Source organism: Vigna angularis, chromosome 4 (assembly GCF_016808095.1).
Source record: "Vigna angularis cultivar LongXiaoDou No.4 chromosome 4, ASM1680809v1, whole genome shotgun sequence".
Classification (NCBI taxonomy): Eukaryota; Viridiplantae; Streptophyta; class Magnoliopsida; order Fabales; family Fabaceae; genus Vigna; species Vigna angularis.
Genome location: NC_068973.1, coordinates 37,541,371 through 37,557,684, shown reverse-complemented (window position 1 = coordinate 37,557,684; position 16,314 = coordinate 37,541,371). Strand labels below are relative to the sequence as shown.

The following is a 16,314-nucleotide window of genomic DNA, read 5'->3' as shown; positions in this document are numbered from 1 at the left end:
GGCCCGCGCTAGGCGAAGATGGGCTTGGCCCAAGAGCAAAATACATTTCATATCACTCACTTCCCGCTTAAAAATTTGAAACGCGTATCGTATTTGTTTCGAGTTCTAGCGTAGAGTAGAGAAGAGATTATTTCCACAATGAATTGGGACGAGAACGATGAATTTGAGATCCCTCTTACTCAAACGGCAATGGCTTTTCACGAGCTCGATTCCGTCGACAACAATCAACGGCCATTGAAGAAACCAAAACGCAAAACGACGGCGCTTCGTGGCAGTGGCAAGGAGAACGTCCGACCCAGCGAGGGCTGCGAAATTCTGAACTGCAGCTTGGATTTCATTCCTTCCTCCCTAGATTGCATTTCGGTTTGCAGCGTTCAACACTCAGAACAAGACGACAGTGATTCTTCTTCCGCGTCTTTATCGGAGCTGAAACAGAAGGGGAATTATCTTCACAACTCGATAGAGTCGAAGCTGGTGGTTCCGAGAATCGGCGAGCTTAACGCTGCAGATGCAGATTCTGATTCGGAGCTTGGTCTGTTGATGAATTTGTGCGACGAGTTGGAGGAAGTAGATAGTTCCGTTCGGTGTCCCCTTTGTGATGTTGATCTTTCGAATTTGACTGAGGAACAGAGACATCTTCATACCAATAAATGTCTTGACAAAGGCGATAACGTGAGATTCACACCCTTTGCACAACAGTAACAACATTTGTGGTGATTGAAGTGGGGAACTGTATAATTTCAATTCAATTATAAGTTGTGAAAATGCTGTGCAGGTTGCGGTTCCTGAAGACGATAAGGGTGCTCCACATGTGCCAAAAGTCGCTTCTGTTGTTGATTGGCTTCACGGGCTCGGTTTGGGAAAGTATGAAGTGATTTTCGTTAGGGAAGAAGTTGATTGGAACACCTTGCAATGGCTCACAGAAGAGGTTTACTTATGTCATTTAATTGGTCTCATTCATTCCAGTAGTTTTAGGTTCATAACCTCTGCCTCATATGCTGCTTGAATTTATTTATGGGTTTTATTAGTTCATTGGTCTCCATTTATGCTTTGAAGAATTGTTTGTTTAATTTTCAGCTTTACGTAAACAATTGGAATTTGTCGTTGTTATTCTCCTCTCCCCCACTGATGGGAAATGTAGTTACTTGCAATTTTGGTGGTCTAGAGTGTTCATCAAGACCGCTTATCTTAATGAGGTTGTCATTGGAAATATAAGGATATCTTTGCTTTTGTTTTTCGGTATCCCAAATATACTACGGTTTGCTTGTGTTAAGTGTTTGTCTATTTACTTTCTTGTTTAAGATTAATGTTTTCCAATATTTTTCCTCATTTCTCTGTATCTGCAGGATCTCTTAAGCATGGGCATCACTGCATTTGGGCCGAGAAAAAAGATTGTGCATGCCCTGTGTGAACTAAGAAAAGGAGATGCCGCTGCAAATGAGAAACAAGGGGGTTCGTTGGCGGAGCCTGTAAGGATTAGAAACCAGAAAGTCAAATTAAAGCGTGACAAATCTGAAAGAAAAACTGACGGCTCTATTAAACCACCAGCAAACAAATTGATTACTGAATATTTTTCGGGATTTGCTTCCAAAGAAAAGAAAGTTCCTGCCTCTCCTGGAGAACAAAAGGAAATGAAAAAAAGTGACTTGGATTCTGGTCGTAAGCACAAATCAAAAAATGTGACAACAAATAGAAAGCTCCGTGATGTTCCCAAATGGTGTTCTGTACAAGGAACGCCTTTCCGAGTGGTAAATATTTAGTTTAAATGATACATTTGTATTTGACTTGATTTAGTGTATATTGCCTTCATGTATCCATTTGCGACTCTGGAAATATCTTAGCAAGAAGGAAAGTCTTTTCTAAATTACCTAAAAGAGGAAAAATCCTTGTTTTTTACATTCAAGTGTACTGCTTGGTAACTGTTTTCAACATCCATTCAAATGCTTATTGGCCACTTGGACGACTATTTTCAAATTGAGCATACACATCAATCACGTTTAATGTTGACCTTCTGAACTAGCAAAAGAAAATGAGCAAAGTATGTATGCAATATTCATGCCAATAAATTATGAACGTTAACATCCAAGAAACTTCTGCTATTCTATCACCATTATCGCTCTATCAAGTCTTGATGTAGGTCCGACTGTCTGACAAATACGTTATTACATGCAGGATGCTTTCAAATATCTCAGAGGAGATTGTTCCCACTGGTTTCTCACACACTTCCACTTGGACCGTAAGTCTACTTCTGCATGTTTCCTTTTAATCTTTATCATAAAACAATTTTAGTCTTGTTGAGTGACACTGTTTTCATGCTCTAAACGTGTTTATGTATATATGTGTTTTACTTACACACACAGAGAGATGTGATCCTATTTAGTAGAACCTCGTATTCTTAGCTCTTGGTAGATTCGATGTAACAGTTGGCACACGGATCTCCAACAAATGGTCAGCTTAGTAAGTTTGAGTGATTGTTTTGGTTTGTTTTCTCTACATAATGCTTGACTTTAGTCATAAAATTTGGATATGCAATTACTTTACTGTGGAAATCTTATTCACAGTGGGAGATCGAAGATGTTCATCATGAAAAACAATGTAGTAACGAAGTAGTTTTGGTGCTTACACGTGGAAATGCATTATTGAATGTGTTATAAAACCGTGGATTCTGTTTTCTTCAAAACTGCATTTGGGTGTTTGTATCCGAAAAGAAAAATCAGTTTCAGATCACGTTAAATTGGAGACATTTGTTTAAACTACCAAATAAATAATTAATGGAGTTCATGGTGTGCCGGTCCTTTTAAGTGGATCGTTACCATCAGAGTCAAAATTTTCCAAGTGACGCCTTGGCTGTTGGTTCTCATTTGTGATCACGTTAAATTGCAGATTATCAAGGTCTTACCAAGTCATTCAATCATGGAAAGATTTATTGCTCCTCCATTACAGCCAGATTAGTAAATACGAACATTGGAATTTCATATGATAAATTACATGTTTTGCCTCTGAACCAAAAGATTGAAATAGCTGGTGTTGATGTGACTTGCTTTGATGCCAACCACTGTCCAGGTTCCATACTCGTACTCTTTCAACCTCCGAATGGTAAGGTGTGGCTTGGATTGACTTATGAGCTTTTTTATATTTCGCATTGTTATGTTGTAATTGATTAATGACTAGATGTTTTCCTTTTAGGCTGTGCTGCACACGGGTGATTTCCGGTTTACTGACGAAATGACAATCAATCCTTTACTCAAGATGTGTCCTATCGATACTCTAATTCTTGATACAACATACTGCAATCCACAGGTTAGTTCGATATGAATGATGGACTCATCTGCAAAATTACATGAATGTGTAAGCTTTTATTCGGGAACCTGGCCTCCATAAATTTAATTTTTTATTCAATAATAGAATAAACTAATGATGGAGAATCACATCACAATCCAGCTACTCGAGATTAAGACAAAGTGAAGTTTTCTAGAATCCTTGTATATAGTTTATTAGGGGCCTTGGATACTGACATGGCAACTGATGGTTGGCTTGGCAGTGGCAATGTGCAATATCTTATCAAGATCCAAAGTCTGCCAATTTGATGCAAATTTGATTCGGTGTTTGGGAGAAATAATCACTTATATTTGCTAGCTTCTTAAAGAAGCTTTTGAAATATAGGAGAATGTTTCTTGGATTTTAATCTTTTCCAGTAATGTTGTTAGTTTTCTATACAAAGTAAAGTTCCGTTTGGTTCATTTTTAGTTAGATAAAGTTGCTTTAAGGAAAAAAGTTCAACGTGAAAACTTTAGAAAGTTATCCAAAGAAACTAATCTGTTTGAGTTAATGAGTAATAGTATGCCTGATATCGCTTGTTATTTGAATAAAGTAATACTAACTTACAAGCGTGATTGACAGAGACGGTCTGAACAATTTACTACAGAAATAGGTTGGTAATACTTTATTCTTATCAGACGATCGAGTATGCAACCCTAGAGTTTTTTTAATTATAGTGGTGGTGAAAATCCTCACTGCTTTCTGAAAATATTTTTAAAATGGGTGTATTTTTACAGTTCTAAATCTTTAATGTTTAAACCATTCGTAAGTAAATTAATTATAAACTGATAATGATATTCTGATTTATTCTATAAAACATAAACGATTAAATTTAATTCTTTTGAAAATAAATGACCAAATTGAATGTAAGGATAAAAGACTGGGTAGAATCCAGTCTAAACTGAATGAAAAAGTGACAAAATGCACGATTTTTTTTCCTTTTCCAAAGTCTTTTCTCCAAAAACACGAGTACATCCATTTCTCTTAAAAATCTTTGGACATAGTTTATAAGTCACTGAATTAGATTCAGTTTGTTAAAATGAGTTCATAACGTAATATACTTTTTCCTTTGACTCTAATAATTCCTTTCAATATTTGCAGTATGACTTTCCGAAACAAGAGGCTGTAATACAATTCGTCATTGATGCCATTCAAGCAGAAACTTTTAATCCCAAGACTCTTTTCCTGATCGGCAGCTATACCATTGGTAGGTTTCCATAGAGTTGTGTCTGTGGTAGTATTGCCCCATTAGTAAGACATTGATGAGGAAAAATAATACAATTTTCGATTTTCTCCTCCCGTCCCTATTTTGACTTGTTCTTTTAGGAAAAGAAAGGATATTCTTGGAGGTTGCTCGCGCGCTTAGTAAAAAGGTTCACGTGACTGCGGCAAAGTTGCGTCTTTTAAAATGTTTGGAATTTAAGGAGGAGGATATGCAGTGGTTCACTTCAAATGAACATGAAAGCAACATTCATGTTGCCCCTATGTGGACGCTCGCAAGCTTCAAAAGATTGAAGCACATATCAAGTCAATATAAGGTGAGTGCTACTGCTAGTTTTTCTGGCAGAGGCACTATATGCTTAACTTTGTGGTATTTTTTTCAATGTAAAAGGATCATATCTTGATGAACGCATATAGGTGTACTCCCTCCGTCACTAATCATAAGACCCTTTCTATTAATTGACACATAAAAATTAATTAAATTAGTTACAAATAATAAATTTGATTGCAATGTGTATTATGTTTTCAAAATTACATTTGTCAACGAAACTTTGGTATCTGAAAGTACTAACATTCTCAAACCACATTAGAGAGTAACTGTCATTCATTTATGAATTTCTTTTGGTAAAAACATGTCGATTGAATAACATTATTTTAAGAAGAAATAATTAATAAATCATTCAACTATAAAAATATGTTATAGAATGAGACCACAGTTTTTTTTTAAAGAATATTATAAATAGGACGGAACAAGGAGTAGTATTTTTCTTCACACATTTTTTATCTATAATATTTTTTTAAGAGCTGTTCCATGATTGAATATATTGGTGGCTGGATTGTACAGCTTTAGAGGAGGATATTTATACTGAATTGCATTTGTCTTTTAACAGTTTAGCTCCACGTTTCTAATCATCGGATGCCTTTTCTTTAATTAGGACCGGTACAATCTTATAGTTGCTTTCTCCCCCACTGGTTGGACGTTTGGCAAAGGTAAAAAGAAGTCTCCCGGAAGAAGATGGCAGCAGGGTACTATTATAAGGTAACACTTTAATTTCCATCATTACTTGTTTTATTAAATACTTCTGGTCAGAATCTTGAATCATATACATGGATTACGTCCTTATAAAACACTTAAGATTTTTTTTTTCTACCTGTGGACAATAGAGTTTGTTTTACTAAAGCGCTGGTCTCATAAGTACATTTTTGAGTTATATTCTCTGCACTATTTAGTAGCTGTGCACAATGGTAGTTAGTAGATCAGGCTCTCGTTTCTTAAATTTTTACAACTATTAACTAATTGAAGCTTCCTTGTTTATCAGGTATGAAGTACCTTACAGTGAGCATAGCAGCTTTACAGAACTCAAAGAGTTTGTAAAACTTGTATCTCCTAGCAACATTATACCAAGTGTGAATAACGATGGACCAGAATCTTCTGATGCAATGATTTCTCTATTGTTATCTTGATATGTTAACCAAAAGGGTTTAGTCTTCTGTTGCAATGTGGTCTGTATGAGAAAGTTAAGTAAAGGTTTAATGAATTTTGCCATGCCTTTCCTGCATTTAAGGAAGACCTCAGTGTGCTTGAGTTTTATATAAATAAACTTTTGGAAACCAGCACGCTAGATCAATTTTTAGAGGTACACTTGATTTTTTCGCTTTGCCAAAAGATTAACTATTAAAAGATGACAAAGTGTCAATACTCAGTAGAACTGTTCATCATACTTATATCCAGTAGTCTCGAGGTTTATGTCAAATGTGATCTAAATCTGAAGTGATTGCCATTTCCTATTCACATAGAATAAGTGTAAAGAACCTATTTCTTTTTCCCTTGTAATTCAGAAGCTAAGCAGCCCACTGATTTTCCTGAACAGGGTCGAAACATGTGAAATTGTTATATAATAGTAGACAGCAAATGTATTAGTGCTTTCATTATGTATACAATACTGGTTTTCGTCAGTTGCTACATTAGCATTTTAAGTTCTTTTGCGTCGTAGAACCTCTTTCTATTGTTTTGGTCCCGCTAATTCCTGTTAACATTCTTAAGATAAATATTATATTGAACATTAAATGATAATTTTGAATAAATATGATGATCTTTTTATGGTTATTTAGTAATTTAAAATTTGATTTCAATTTAAAAAGAAGATTATAACTTTTTAACATTAAGTAAATTGGCCCGTTTATCCAACGAGTCTATGGTGTGTTAAAACAAACTTAATTTTAAGTTTGCTAAATAATGAAATTGGTTGGGTTAATCTATGGTCTCAGTTATTTGAAAAACTCGATTTATATAATAAAGTTTTGTTTAGGACGGTAAAACTTTGGAACTGTCCTTTATCACTCAAAAATAGATTGAGTCAAATTGATTTGTCACTAAAAAAATGGATTAAAAATTATAACTCATTTAGTGATAGGACGAGTTAGTTTGTATTTTTTTAACTATTTTTTTAAAATCTGTTTATATATATACTTATAAATAAATATTAAAAACATATTTAATCATATAAACATTCTCTAAATTTTTAATTAGATAAATTAAAATAATTATTACATTTACATCTTAAAATACTCTATTGTAATTAATAATTGAAATTTAATTTGTAAGTATTAATAATTTAAATTACAATAATATTTTATATTTAAATCTTTACAAAAATCTTAAAGTTATTTTTATTTTTAATAAAAAAAAAGTTTAAATGAGCAAAGAGAAGGGTTGATCAATTTGACGGGCTAAACAAGATAAACCGAAAAAAAGGTTGGTAGGTTAAAAATTTCAACAGCCCACCCCGTTTTGGTGGACTTATGGACACGACCTATTTTACCACCCTTAGTTTTGTCATTAATATTTCTTTTATAGATAGTGATTTTTAACAAATTTTTTGTTCTATAAAGTTTTAATTTTCAAAATAAGAAAGACATTTTCACTTTCTTTCAAAAAGTATAAAGTGAGGTTACTCAATTTCTCCTTCAAGCAATTAAGCTCATAATTCAACTTTTCATTTACATCTAACAAATTTTCTTTGAATATAGGATCAACAAACTCAACTTTAATATATTCAATCTATTTTGATAAAAACTTTTATTTATCGTTTTGAAAAGCTTTAAAGAGGAAAATGGAGTTTGATTAGAGTGTCAACATGAGAAATCTACCATATCATAAAACTTCTTTGATGAGTAGTTAGACAGTTTGCTTAATATGAAATAAATGTTTTGTATTTGATTCTATTTCACTTTCATTTTACCACTTTGTTACAAGGGGTTTTGTTCTTCGTAAACATTTTATTCTTTTGAGTCTCTTATTCTTCTCATTTTCGGGACAATTATTGTAAGATAAGGAATGTTGTTTCTTTTTATTAGTTCTCGGAGTCTTCATCATTTAAAAAATCCTTCTTTTTTTAATGATTTAACTTTGGAAGCCTTAAAGGATAATGACTTCTCTTTATCTCTAGTTTTGCAAATCTAACTTGTGTATTTTTAAATTATGGTTTGCTTCAATATATGGTATTTAGATTTGTTAAGACTCTTAAAATTTATACTAGGCAAAATTCTCAACACTTTATCAATACAGTTAAAAATATCATAATGTTTATTAACAAGTTTTCAACTCATTTTACCTAGTTTGAAAGCGAATGAACATATTGTGTATAGACCTTTTCAAAAAAAACATCCAACCAGAAATGTAAGTGTAATAGAAGGTTTAATAATTTTATATTAATTCACTCTTAATTGGATTATGTGAAGTTCTCTTAAACAAATACTAAATAAATCATATTACAAGTATTATTATTATCACTTTTTTTTATAACAAATATATAAAACATCTTTAAGTAATTTGAGAAGACAATGACATAAAAACTATTCATTTAAACTCCTTTGTGTTTCATCACATTGTACATCACAATCTCTTAAAGTAAAGTACACAATTTTTTATACTATTTTATATACTTGAAATACATGTTATGTTAATAATGTTCTTTTTAACTATCTATCTCCATCTCCATTAATCCTTCATTATTAAAATATTTTTTTATTATTTTTCTTTACAAATTTTTAATTTATATTTTTTTATAATATTAAATACTTATAATAAATCTATATGATTCAATATACTTAAATCTTTATCTATTTATTTATGAATCACTTAAGATAAATTAGTATACTTGTCAAAAAGAAAGGTACAAGACATTAAATAAAGAATAAAAGTCTTGTATAAAAATAAGGTGAATTAGTTGAAAGTTATTATAAAACCAATTATTTATAATAATCAAAGATTATGCTAAACTTTGTACTTATAGTACATATATATTTATTATATGATTCATTCCTACTCTATGATGACATTCTTGGCTAGTGTGAAAAGTTTTATAATTATTTTGCAGTAACAAAACAAAAAGGCATAAAATTGTGATCGTTGTGAAACATGTTACATTAACAATTTCGTGTCAACTTTTGTATGGGAAGTTATTCAAAGTCCACTATGCAATTTTTATTCTATCAATTAGTGTTCTTAACATTCCATATCACCTAGAGAGGGAAAACACCCAATATTTGACCGTTGAAATGTCATGAAAATTAATGGAAAAAGGAAGAAGTCAAACTTAAATCCTCGAAGAACTCATGAAGAACAAAAGAAGAAATCTACTTCACTCAAAATTTTAAACACATTAGTTTAAATGTTAAAAGAGTCTGTTAATTATTAATACACACATGTTAATTACTACTTCATGTCATATATATATATATATATATATATATATATATATATATATATATATATTTCCCTTTAAATAATGTTTCATTAGCATCAAAATAAGTATTTTTTTTATCATATATAATGATCATGTATTTTTTTAAATTAATTTTTTCGCGATTGCAAGAAATCTAACGTGTATAATTTGATTTGGAATCCAACATATATTTTAGTTATACATTCCTTCTCAAATAATATATTTGATTGAATAATTTATATTAAGTAATTAAAATGAATTGTTTGATTATGTGGGGAATAAAAAATGTCATATACAATGTATATTCTAAAAAAAACATTTCACAAAAATTATACTTTAAACTGTGAATAATAACAAAATAATAAAACTATTAATAAGACCTTTGTATTAAAATAAACTTTTTAATCTTATAAAAGAATGTGGCATAATGAAATTCATATAAAATAAGATCTGACTGACCTAAATCTCAAATTAATTTAATATTCTTATAATAGAAAACATTAATTATTTATTTTCAGTTTTAAAATATTATGAGGTTATTCATGAAAAGGAAAATTGTGAGAACCATTGAAAAAGGAAAGAAGACTCTGCGCAGTTAACACGAGTCTGTAACCAGACCACACAACTCTGTCATTGACCACCGGCTTTTCCTACCATTCGTACGGCTTTGTACGAATTCAAATACTTTTATAAGAACCAATTTTTCATTTATTTAATATTACTTTTAAGGTCCTTTTGTTTCTTTTTTAATTTAATATATATTGTGATAATAATATTACAATGACTTTTTACATTTTGTGATTTGTGTATATTTTTTTTTGTCAATAATTGTTAATGATATATATCATTAATTTATTAAAACGATTATACTAACTACTTGTTTTTTCTAAAACAATAAAATTACATTAGAATATTCAAAATAATAAAATTGAAAATTTGTTATGAGAAAAAAAATTATAAATCTTCTTCTCCGTCCTTTACTATGAAAACTAACAAGATTGCTTCATAATTTAAAAAATAACCAAAAATGTTTAATCACAAATTTAACATTAGTTCGCATTAGAAGGTCACAAATTTAATCACAAATAAAACATACAGAATATATAAAAGAAAACTAAGAAGGTCATGTTATGACATTAGCTCTTGTAAATAAATGTTTTTATTGTTATTATTCAAATTTTTGTTGATGTTCTTTAAATTTTAATTTCATGAATTTATTGTATGACAATAAAGACTTAAATTTATCATTATTGATTTAAATTTTCTTCAACTATATTCAATTAACAAAGTAATTTCATTAATTAACTAAACTATTTTATATAAAATTCTTACGAAATAAATATAAATAAAAATTACAACATTATATTCAAGTAATTTCTTAAAAAAATTAAAATAAATAAAACTAAAAAAACACACCCATCCCACACAAATAAATCACAAATGACCATAAAAAATATTTTAAAAACAAACCATTTTAAAAAATATTACAATCTGAAATAATGTGTTTTCTTATATTTATTTTGAAGTTGTATTTTTATATAAGTAATTGTTTTTAAAAATATGTCCACTTTATGAATTAGAACTTGAATTACACTATTTTAGTAAAATTTCATATTTATCTACGGTTTGTTTATTTCTTGTTATAAATAATGGTGTTTATTTATTTTTTACATAAATAAAACACAATATTCAGAGAATTTAATCTTGTTATGTAGTACAGTTGCAATGCTAGACATTTTCATAAATAAATTATTCACAATTGGATACCATAGGATCCTTCTCAACTTATTAATGCCATAAACTTTCCTTCTTCTTTTTTCTCCTCTCAATGAATACATTATTTTCATATTTATAATTAAATCACTAATAAATCAGGAATTGTTGATAAAAAAATGAACCCAATTTAACTGGCTCAATCTTACTAATTCATTACAAAGACAACTCAACTTGATGGTAAAAACTAGCATACTCTTTCATCACACAGTTCACTGTGAACTGAGATTCCTCATTTACTAACACATCACAATTAAGGCTGCCAATTAATAACTAAAAAAATCAGTGAGAACATTGTAGTTAATTAGTTTGTATCTGAAAACAGAAGCAAATATTCTGTTCATTTTATCAAAATAAAATTCTAATTACAGAGTTAACAACTTTTCAAGATTAGGGCTACCCTGTTGAATTCAATCATTGTAGATTTATGATAAACCTTATAAACCTTTCTTTCTCCACAAAAGTATTCAAAGATTGCATCTCAAGCAATAACCAATCAATCTTATTAGTCTTCTTTGCATATTGATCTGTAGCAAATCAATATGTAACTTACAAATTTTGTAAAAAAAAATATGATTTGTAACAAATTATTAAAGAAAAATAATAACTATTTGTACTCCCATGTAACTTACAAACATTTTCTATCAGACCTCTAATATGGAAACCCTAATTTTATACATGTATATTTTTTAAGAGAAAACAACAAAAATATACAAACCCTTATAAGAATATAATTCAAGATGTACCAAATTAAAGATGAAATATGTGTGGGAAGTAAATATCATTTATCTTTCAAAAACTTGAATATATACGTTTTCAGCAGTTACCTGAAATGCCATTTATGAAATTTGGGAATGAAAATTTACCTAATAGAAAAAAGACAGACCCAAGATTACATAGTAGAGAAATCCCTAGCAGAGAAGAAAGAGCAAGCGCAAAGTGAAGTAAATCATATACATGGTGTTAATATTTCTATGAAGAACATATGAATTCCCAATGTTCTTTAAGCTGCCTACCCTTTATATATCCTCAAATAATTACTTAGAACACAAACTAAAATCAACTACTTTGCCGTTATACACTTGTGTACCGCAAAATTAAGCACTACAAATCAACTAAGATTTAATTTTACAGAGAAATCATATGAAGATGAGAGACAGAATAGATCACAGATGAATGGCATGTGTATACTTAGGTATAAATATATACTTGTATATATCAGTATACAAAAAAACATCCTATAAAGCACAATACTTATTGCCAAGAAGAAATATGCAAGACAACATCTGTGGATGCTAGTTAGCCTGTGACAATCTATTGAACAGATTGCACAAGAAAAACCCAGTCTCCAGCCACATAGATAAGCATATATACTTAATTATGATAAGGGATATATGGTCTGACAAAGCATGTGTCGTGTCCTATCCTGTCCCTGCTGTTGTTATTTAGAAAGATCACATACATAACTTTTTATATATATATACAAAGACTAAGGATGTTTATTTATGATTATCCGGCAGCAAAGTAGGGAGAGTGATATCAAAAGTTCCAATTCCAAAGGAATGATTGGTGAGAAAAAGGATCCTCTTCGGCTTCGGTCAATTCTTGGTAACCCTCAAAAGGAGGTGGGGGTGGAGTGGAATACAATAACTCACCTGAAGTTGAGTGCATCTTGTGTAGCTCAAAGTAGAGATCATAGTCGGATCCAACAGGGAAAACTTCGTTGGAGTAATCAAACTCTTTCAAGAATGTCCAATCCATGTCCCCATGGTCCACCTGCACCAATCCATCACATTCATGCATAGTAGTAGAACATGAGGAAGTAGTGGCGGTGGGCGTGCGGGTACTAGAACTACTCTCTACTGTGCTGTCAGATTTACACAAATTCCCCCTAAATGATGAAGAATTCCCAGCAGCAGCAGCAGCATGAGCATCAGCATCAGCATGAGATTCTTGTGCAAGAGGTTTTAGTAGTAATGGGTCCTCGTTTGCAAACTTAGCAGCAACCTCTTGAATCTCGTGTGGGGTAAGAGATTGGAGAGCAGGCAAAGGCAGAGGCACATTGGTGTCCATGTTGCAAGGAGTGTTGGGGAAGTTGAAATTGGCACGGCGACCACGTAGACAGAAAAGGGCAGCATCGAAGGCTCGTGCTGCTTTTTCAGGAGAATCATAAGACCCTAGCCATATGCGTTCTCGGCTATTGGGGAGTCTGATTTCAGAAACCCATTTCCCCCACTTTCTCTTCCTCACCCCTTTGTATAACTTTTCGCCACTCTTACAATCTCCACCACCAGACATCGCCTGCTTCTCCATGTCCGTGTCCATGTTCATGTCAAGTGGAATTGGCGGCGGCAAAGGAGGACGAGGAAGTGGTCTTATATATATATATATACTTAGGTTGTGCAGTGCGTGGGGTTGAGGGTTAGATTTGGATTTTGATTTGATTTTGAAGGTCTAAACATGAAAACGTGTTGATAGGAAGGAGCGTAAAAGGAGTGTGAGAGGCATGGAGATGATGGGTCACACCCAGAACATCAAGGTATCAGACAACGCGGTAGGACCACCTTATAATTACTTTATTCTACAACTCGAATCCAGTAATAAAAAATAATAAGAAAAAGCATGTGGTGGATATTGTGGAGTACGACGTTGACAAACAAATTAACATGGCTCAACCTTCTTTCGTTTTGAGCTCATGTCTCTTGTTGGTGGACCACACACTTCACACTACTTCTCAATATTGTTTCTCTGCACTTTATCTATCCATTATCTCTGCAAACACTATATCAATGGCGGCGACAATCCATCTTGTACTTCCTTTATAGGATATACAAGATAGTAGTTATTTTGGTGATGATACTGAACTTGAAGAACTTCATTAGCATGTGAATTAAAAATTCTAGGTCATGCATGGAATGATGTGGGATTTTAATCAAGAAAGTGACTCAAAATGCATGACAATATATAGCGTCAAAAAAATTTCATCACCACTATAAAAATATTTACTCATATAGATATTCTTAATTTGGCATTGTGAATTATATATTGGTCGGTTCTAAAAAGATAAGGACATGGTGGTAATTCTAAGTTGTCGAAAAGATAGAAGGAGTCAATTGTCGTTTTATTAAAATAAATATATTTCAAGTATAATTTAAGGTGTTATTATAGTAAACATAAACCCACTTACTTCTAAAACAAAACAAAACAACACCTTAAATTATACTTGAAATAGATTTTACATCTTTGCTTTGGAAATCATCTCACACTTTCTTCTTTTCACATTTCTCTTTCTATTTGTAGAAATTGCGTAATACTATCATTCACATGCATACATATAATCGTTCACAATGGCTGTGTACGATTAAATTATTACTAGTAAACATAAAATGTGGACGTACAATATAGTGTTGTTTCTCGTATGTTTTATATTCGATTAAATATGCATAGAAAACACTTTTTTACATTTTTTTAATATAACTAATTTAAGAAAATGTCATATCACATCACTTTAATCCATAATCATTGTATGGTATTGTTTTTAATATTATTTCTTTGTCATCATGGAACTTACTCTTTTAATGATGATGATGATGATAGAATAATAATAGTAAAATGATAGTTTAATTTATCCTAAATTTCTCTTTTAATTCATCTAAATCAGTTCAAAAAAATTTCTTAAATCAGTTTTAAAGCAGCAAGAATGAGTAAACAATAATGTGTGGATGCATGCTATTTATTCTAAAAACATGATATTCTCTAGCTATATGAATTACGGGTTGAAAATGCAGAAAATTAAGTTAATAATAATTAAAACTAAAAAAATTATAGAGAATCGATATTTTTTTCTCCACCGAGATTTTTATGTATTAATAGAAAAACATAATAATAATCTTTTTGAGTTTTCTATAAAATATTATCATTTTTTTTCATGTTTTGAGTTATTAACATCAAACTCTTTTATTAGTCTTTTGTTTAGTGAAATATATCATTTATGTATATTTTAAATGAAAATAATATACAAAATACCAACTTAAAATTCTAACTAATACTAAGACTTGAATTCTAATTTACAAATTAGAACTATAGAATGACTTACTAAAAGTGACAAAAAAGTATATTAAATAATTGTAAATTATTTGTAAAATTATAATTCTTATTTAAATTATTTTAAAATACATTTTAACAGTACATCTTGGTATAATGATGAAGGTCAAAAGTTGTTGCGATCATTATATCAAAATATAGTTGGTATAACAATAACTAATGGCCCATTCATTTGATAAAAAGAACATAAGCCTGATAAAAAAAAACTTACAGAAGCAACAATATTACAATAACGTATTCAATTAAAAGTTATCAGTTGACAAATTTTTTTTCTTTATATTAAAGATATACATTAAACGAGAGAATAATCATAGTTAAAAAAGATTAATTTTAATTTTCATATTATTTTTTATTTTACTTTACGACTATCCCTCAGAAAATTTTTGAGTTACAAAAAGCTGTGAAATTTTTATTAGAACTGTCTTGACCAACAACGAGTTGACACTTATGATGTAATTGTGCATGAGATCATGTAATAAAGTTTTTTTTATGTGAGAGAGTAATCATGAAATCAAGACATATTGACTGTAAAAGTTCTTAATAATTGTTAACATTTTTCAAGGGAGACAATAGAAAAACTTATACAGTGTCCAAAATACTAATAAACTTTTCTGAATTGGAGTGAAAAGAAATTATAGATAACAATATGAGACATATGGGTTATGGGGGTTGGTTACCAAAAAATGAAATTTAAATTTAATTTAATTTAATTTATAAAACTGATATATTTATAAATTGTAAATTTCCTTTATTTCTAATAGATAAAAAACTTGTAACATACTAACTGAATATTTAAATTTATTAATAACATAACTCATAGTTTGATGGTTGGTTTTATTTATTTTTGTTTGATCTCTAATTATTGTGTAGCATATTTTGTATTTTGAATATTTGATTTATTATTTTACTAATTAAATATTTCTTGAAGTATGAATATATTTATACTAAATACTTAATTTAAAAGTTATTTTAACTGAACTATTTAGCATACATCTTTACTTTAATAATATATTTAAATTGAGATTAAAAAAATAATAATAAACTTTGTTAATTTTTTATAATTTAGTTTAGATACATGTGAATCGATATACAATTATGTGGATGAGTAAAACATATTAGAATATCTGAAGATCGTCATAATTTACCTGTTACAGGTAATACTATATCACAT

The 16,314-nt window shown here is 30.1% G+C and overlaps 2 protein-coding genes across 2 annotated transcripts; one reads left to right on the top strand and one right to left on the bottom strand.

Moving 5' to 3' along the window:
* Nucleotides 1-50: 50 nt before the first annotated feature.
* Nucleotides 51-6,425, top strand: LOC108330869 (DNA cross-link repair protein SNM1). The gene is made up of 10 exons (XM_017565454.2): nucleotides 51-672; nucleotides 776-928; nucleotides 1,347-1,748; nucleotides 2,173-2,236; nucleotides 2,884-3,101; nucleotides 3,187-3,300; nucleotides 4,420-4,525; nucleotides 4,645-4,856; nucleotides 5,475-5,578; nucleotides 5,859-6,425. The coding sequence occupies exons 1-10, from the start codon at nucleotides 139-141 to the stop codon at nucleotides 6,001-6,003; spliced, it is 2,052 nt and encodes a 683-aa protein (XP_017420943.1). The 5' UTR covers nucleotides 51-138; the 3' UTR covers nucleotides 6,004-6,425.
* Nucleotides 6,426-12,542: 6,117 nt separating this feature from the next.
* Nucleotides 12,543-13,365, bottom strand: LOC108330511 (ethylene-responsive transcription factor ERF016). The gene has a single exon (XM_017564992.2). The coding sequence runs from the start codon at nucleotides 13,362-13,364 to the stop codon at nucleotides 12,579-12,581; it is 786 nt and encodes a 261-aa protein (XP_017420481.1). The 5' UTR covers nucleotide 13,365; the 3' UTR covers nucleotides 12,543-12,578.
* Between the last annotated feature and the right edge of the window lie 2,949 nt (nucleotides 13,366-16,314).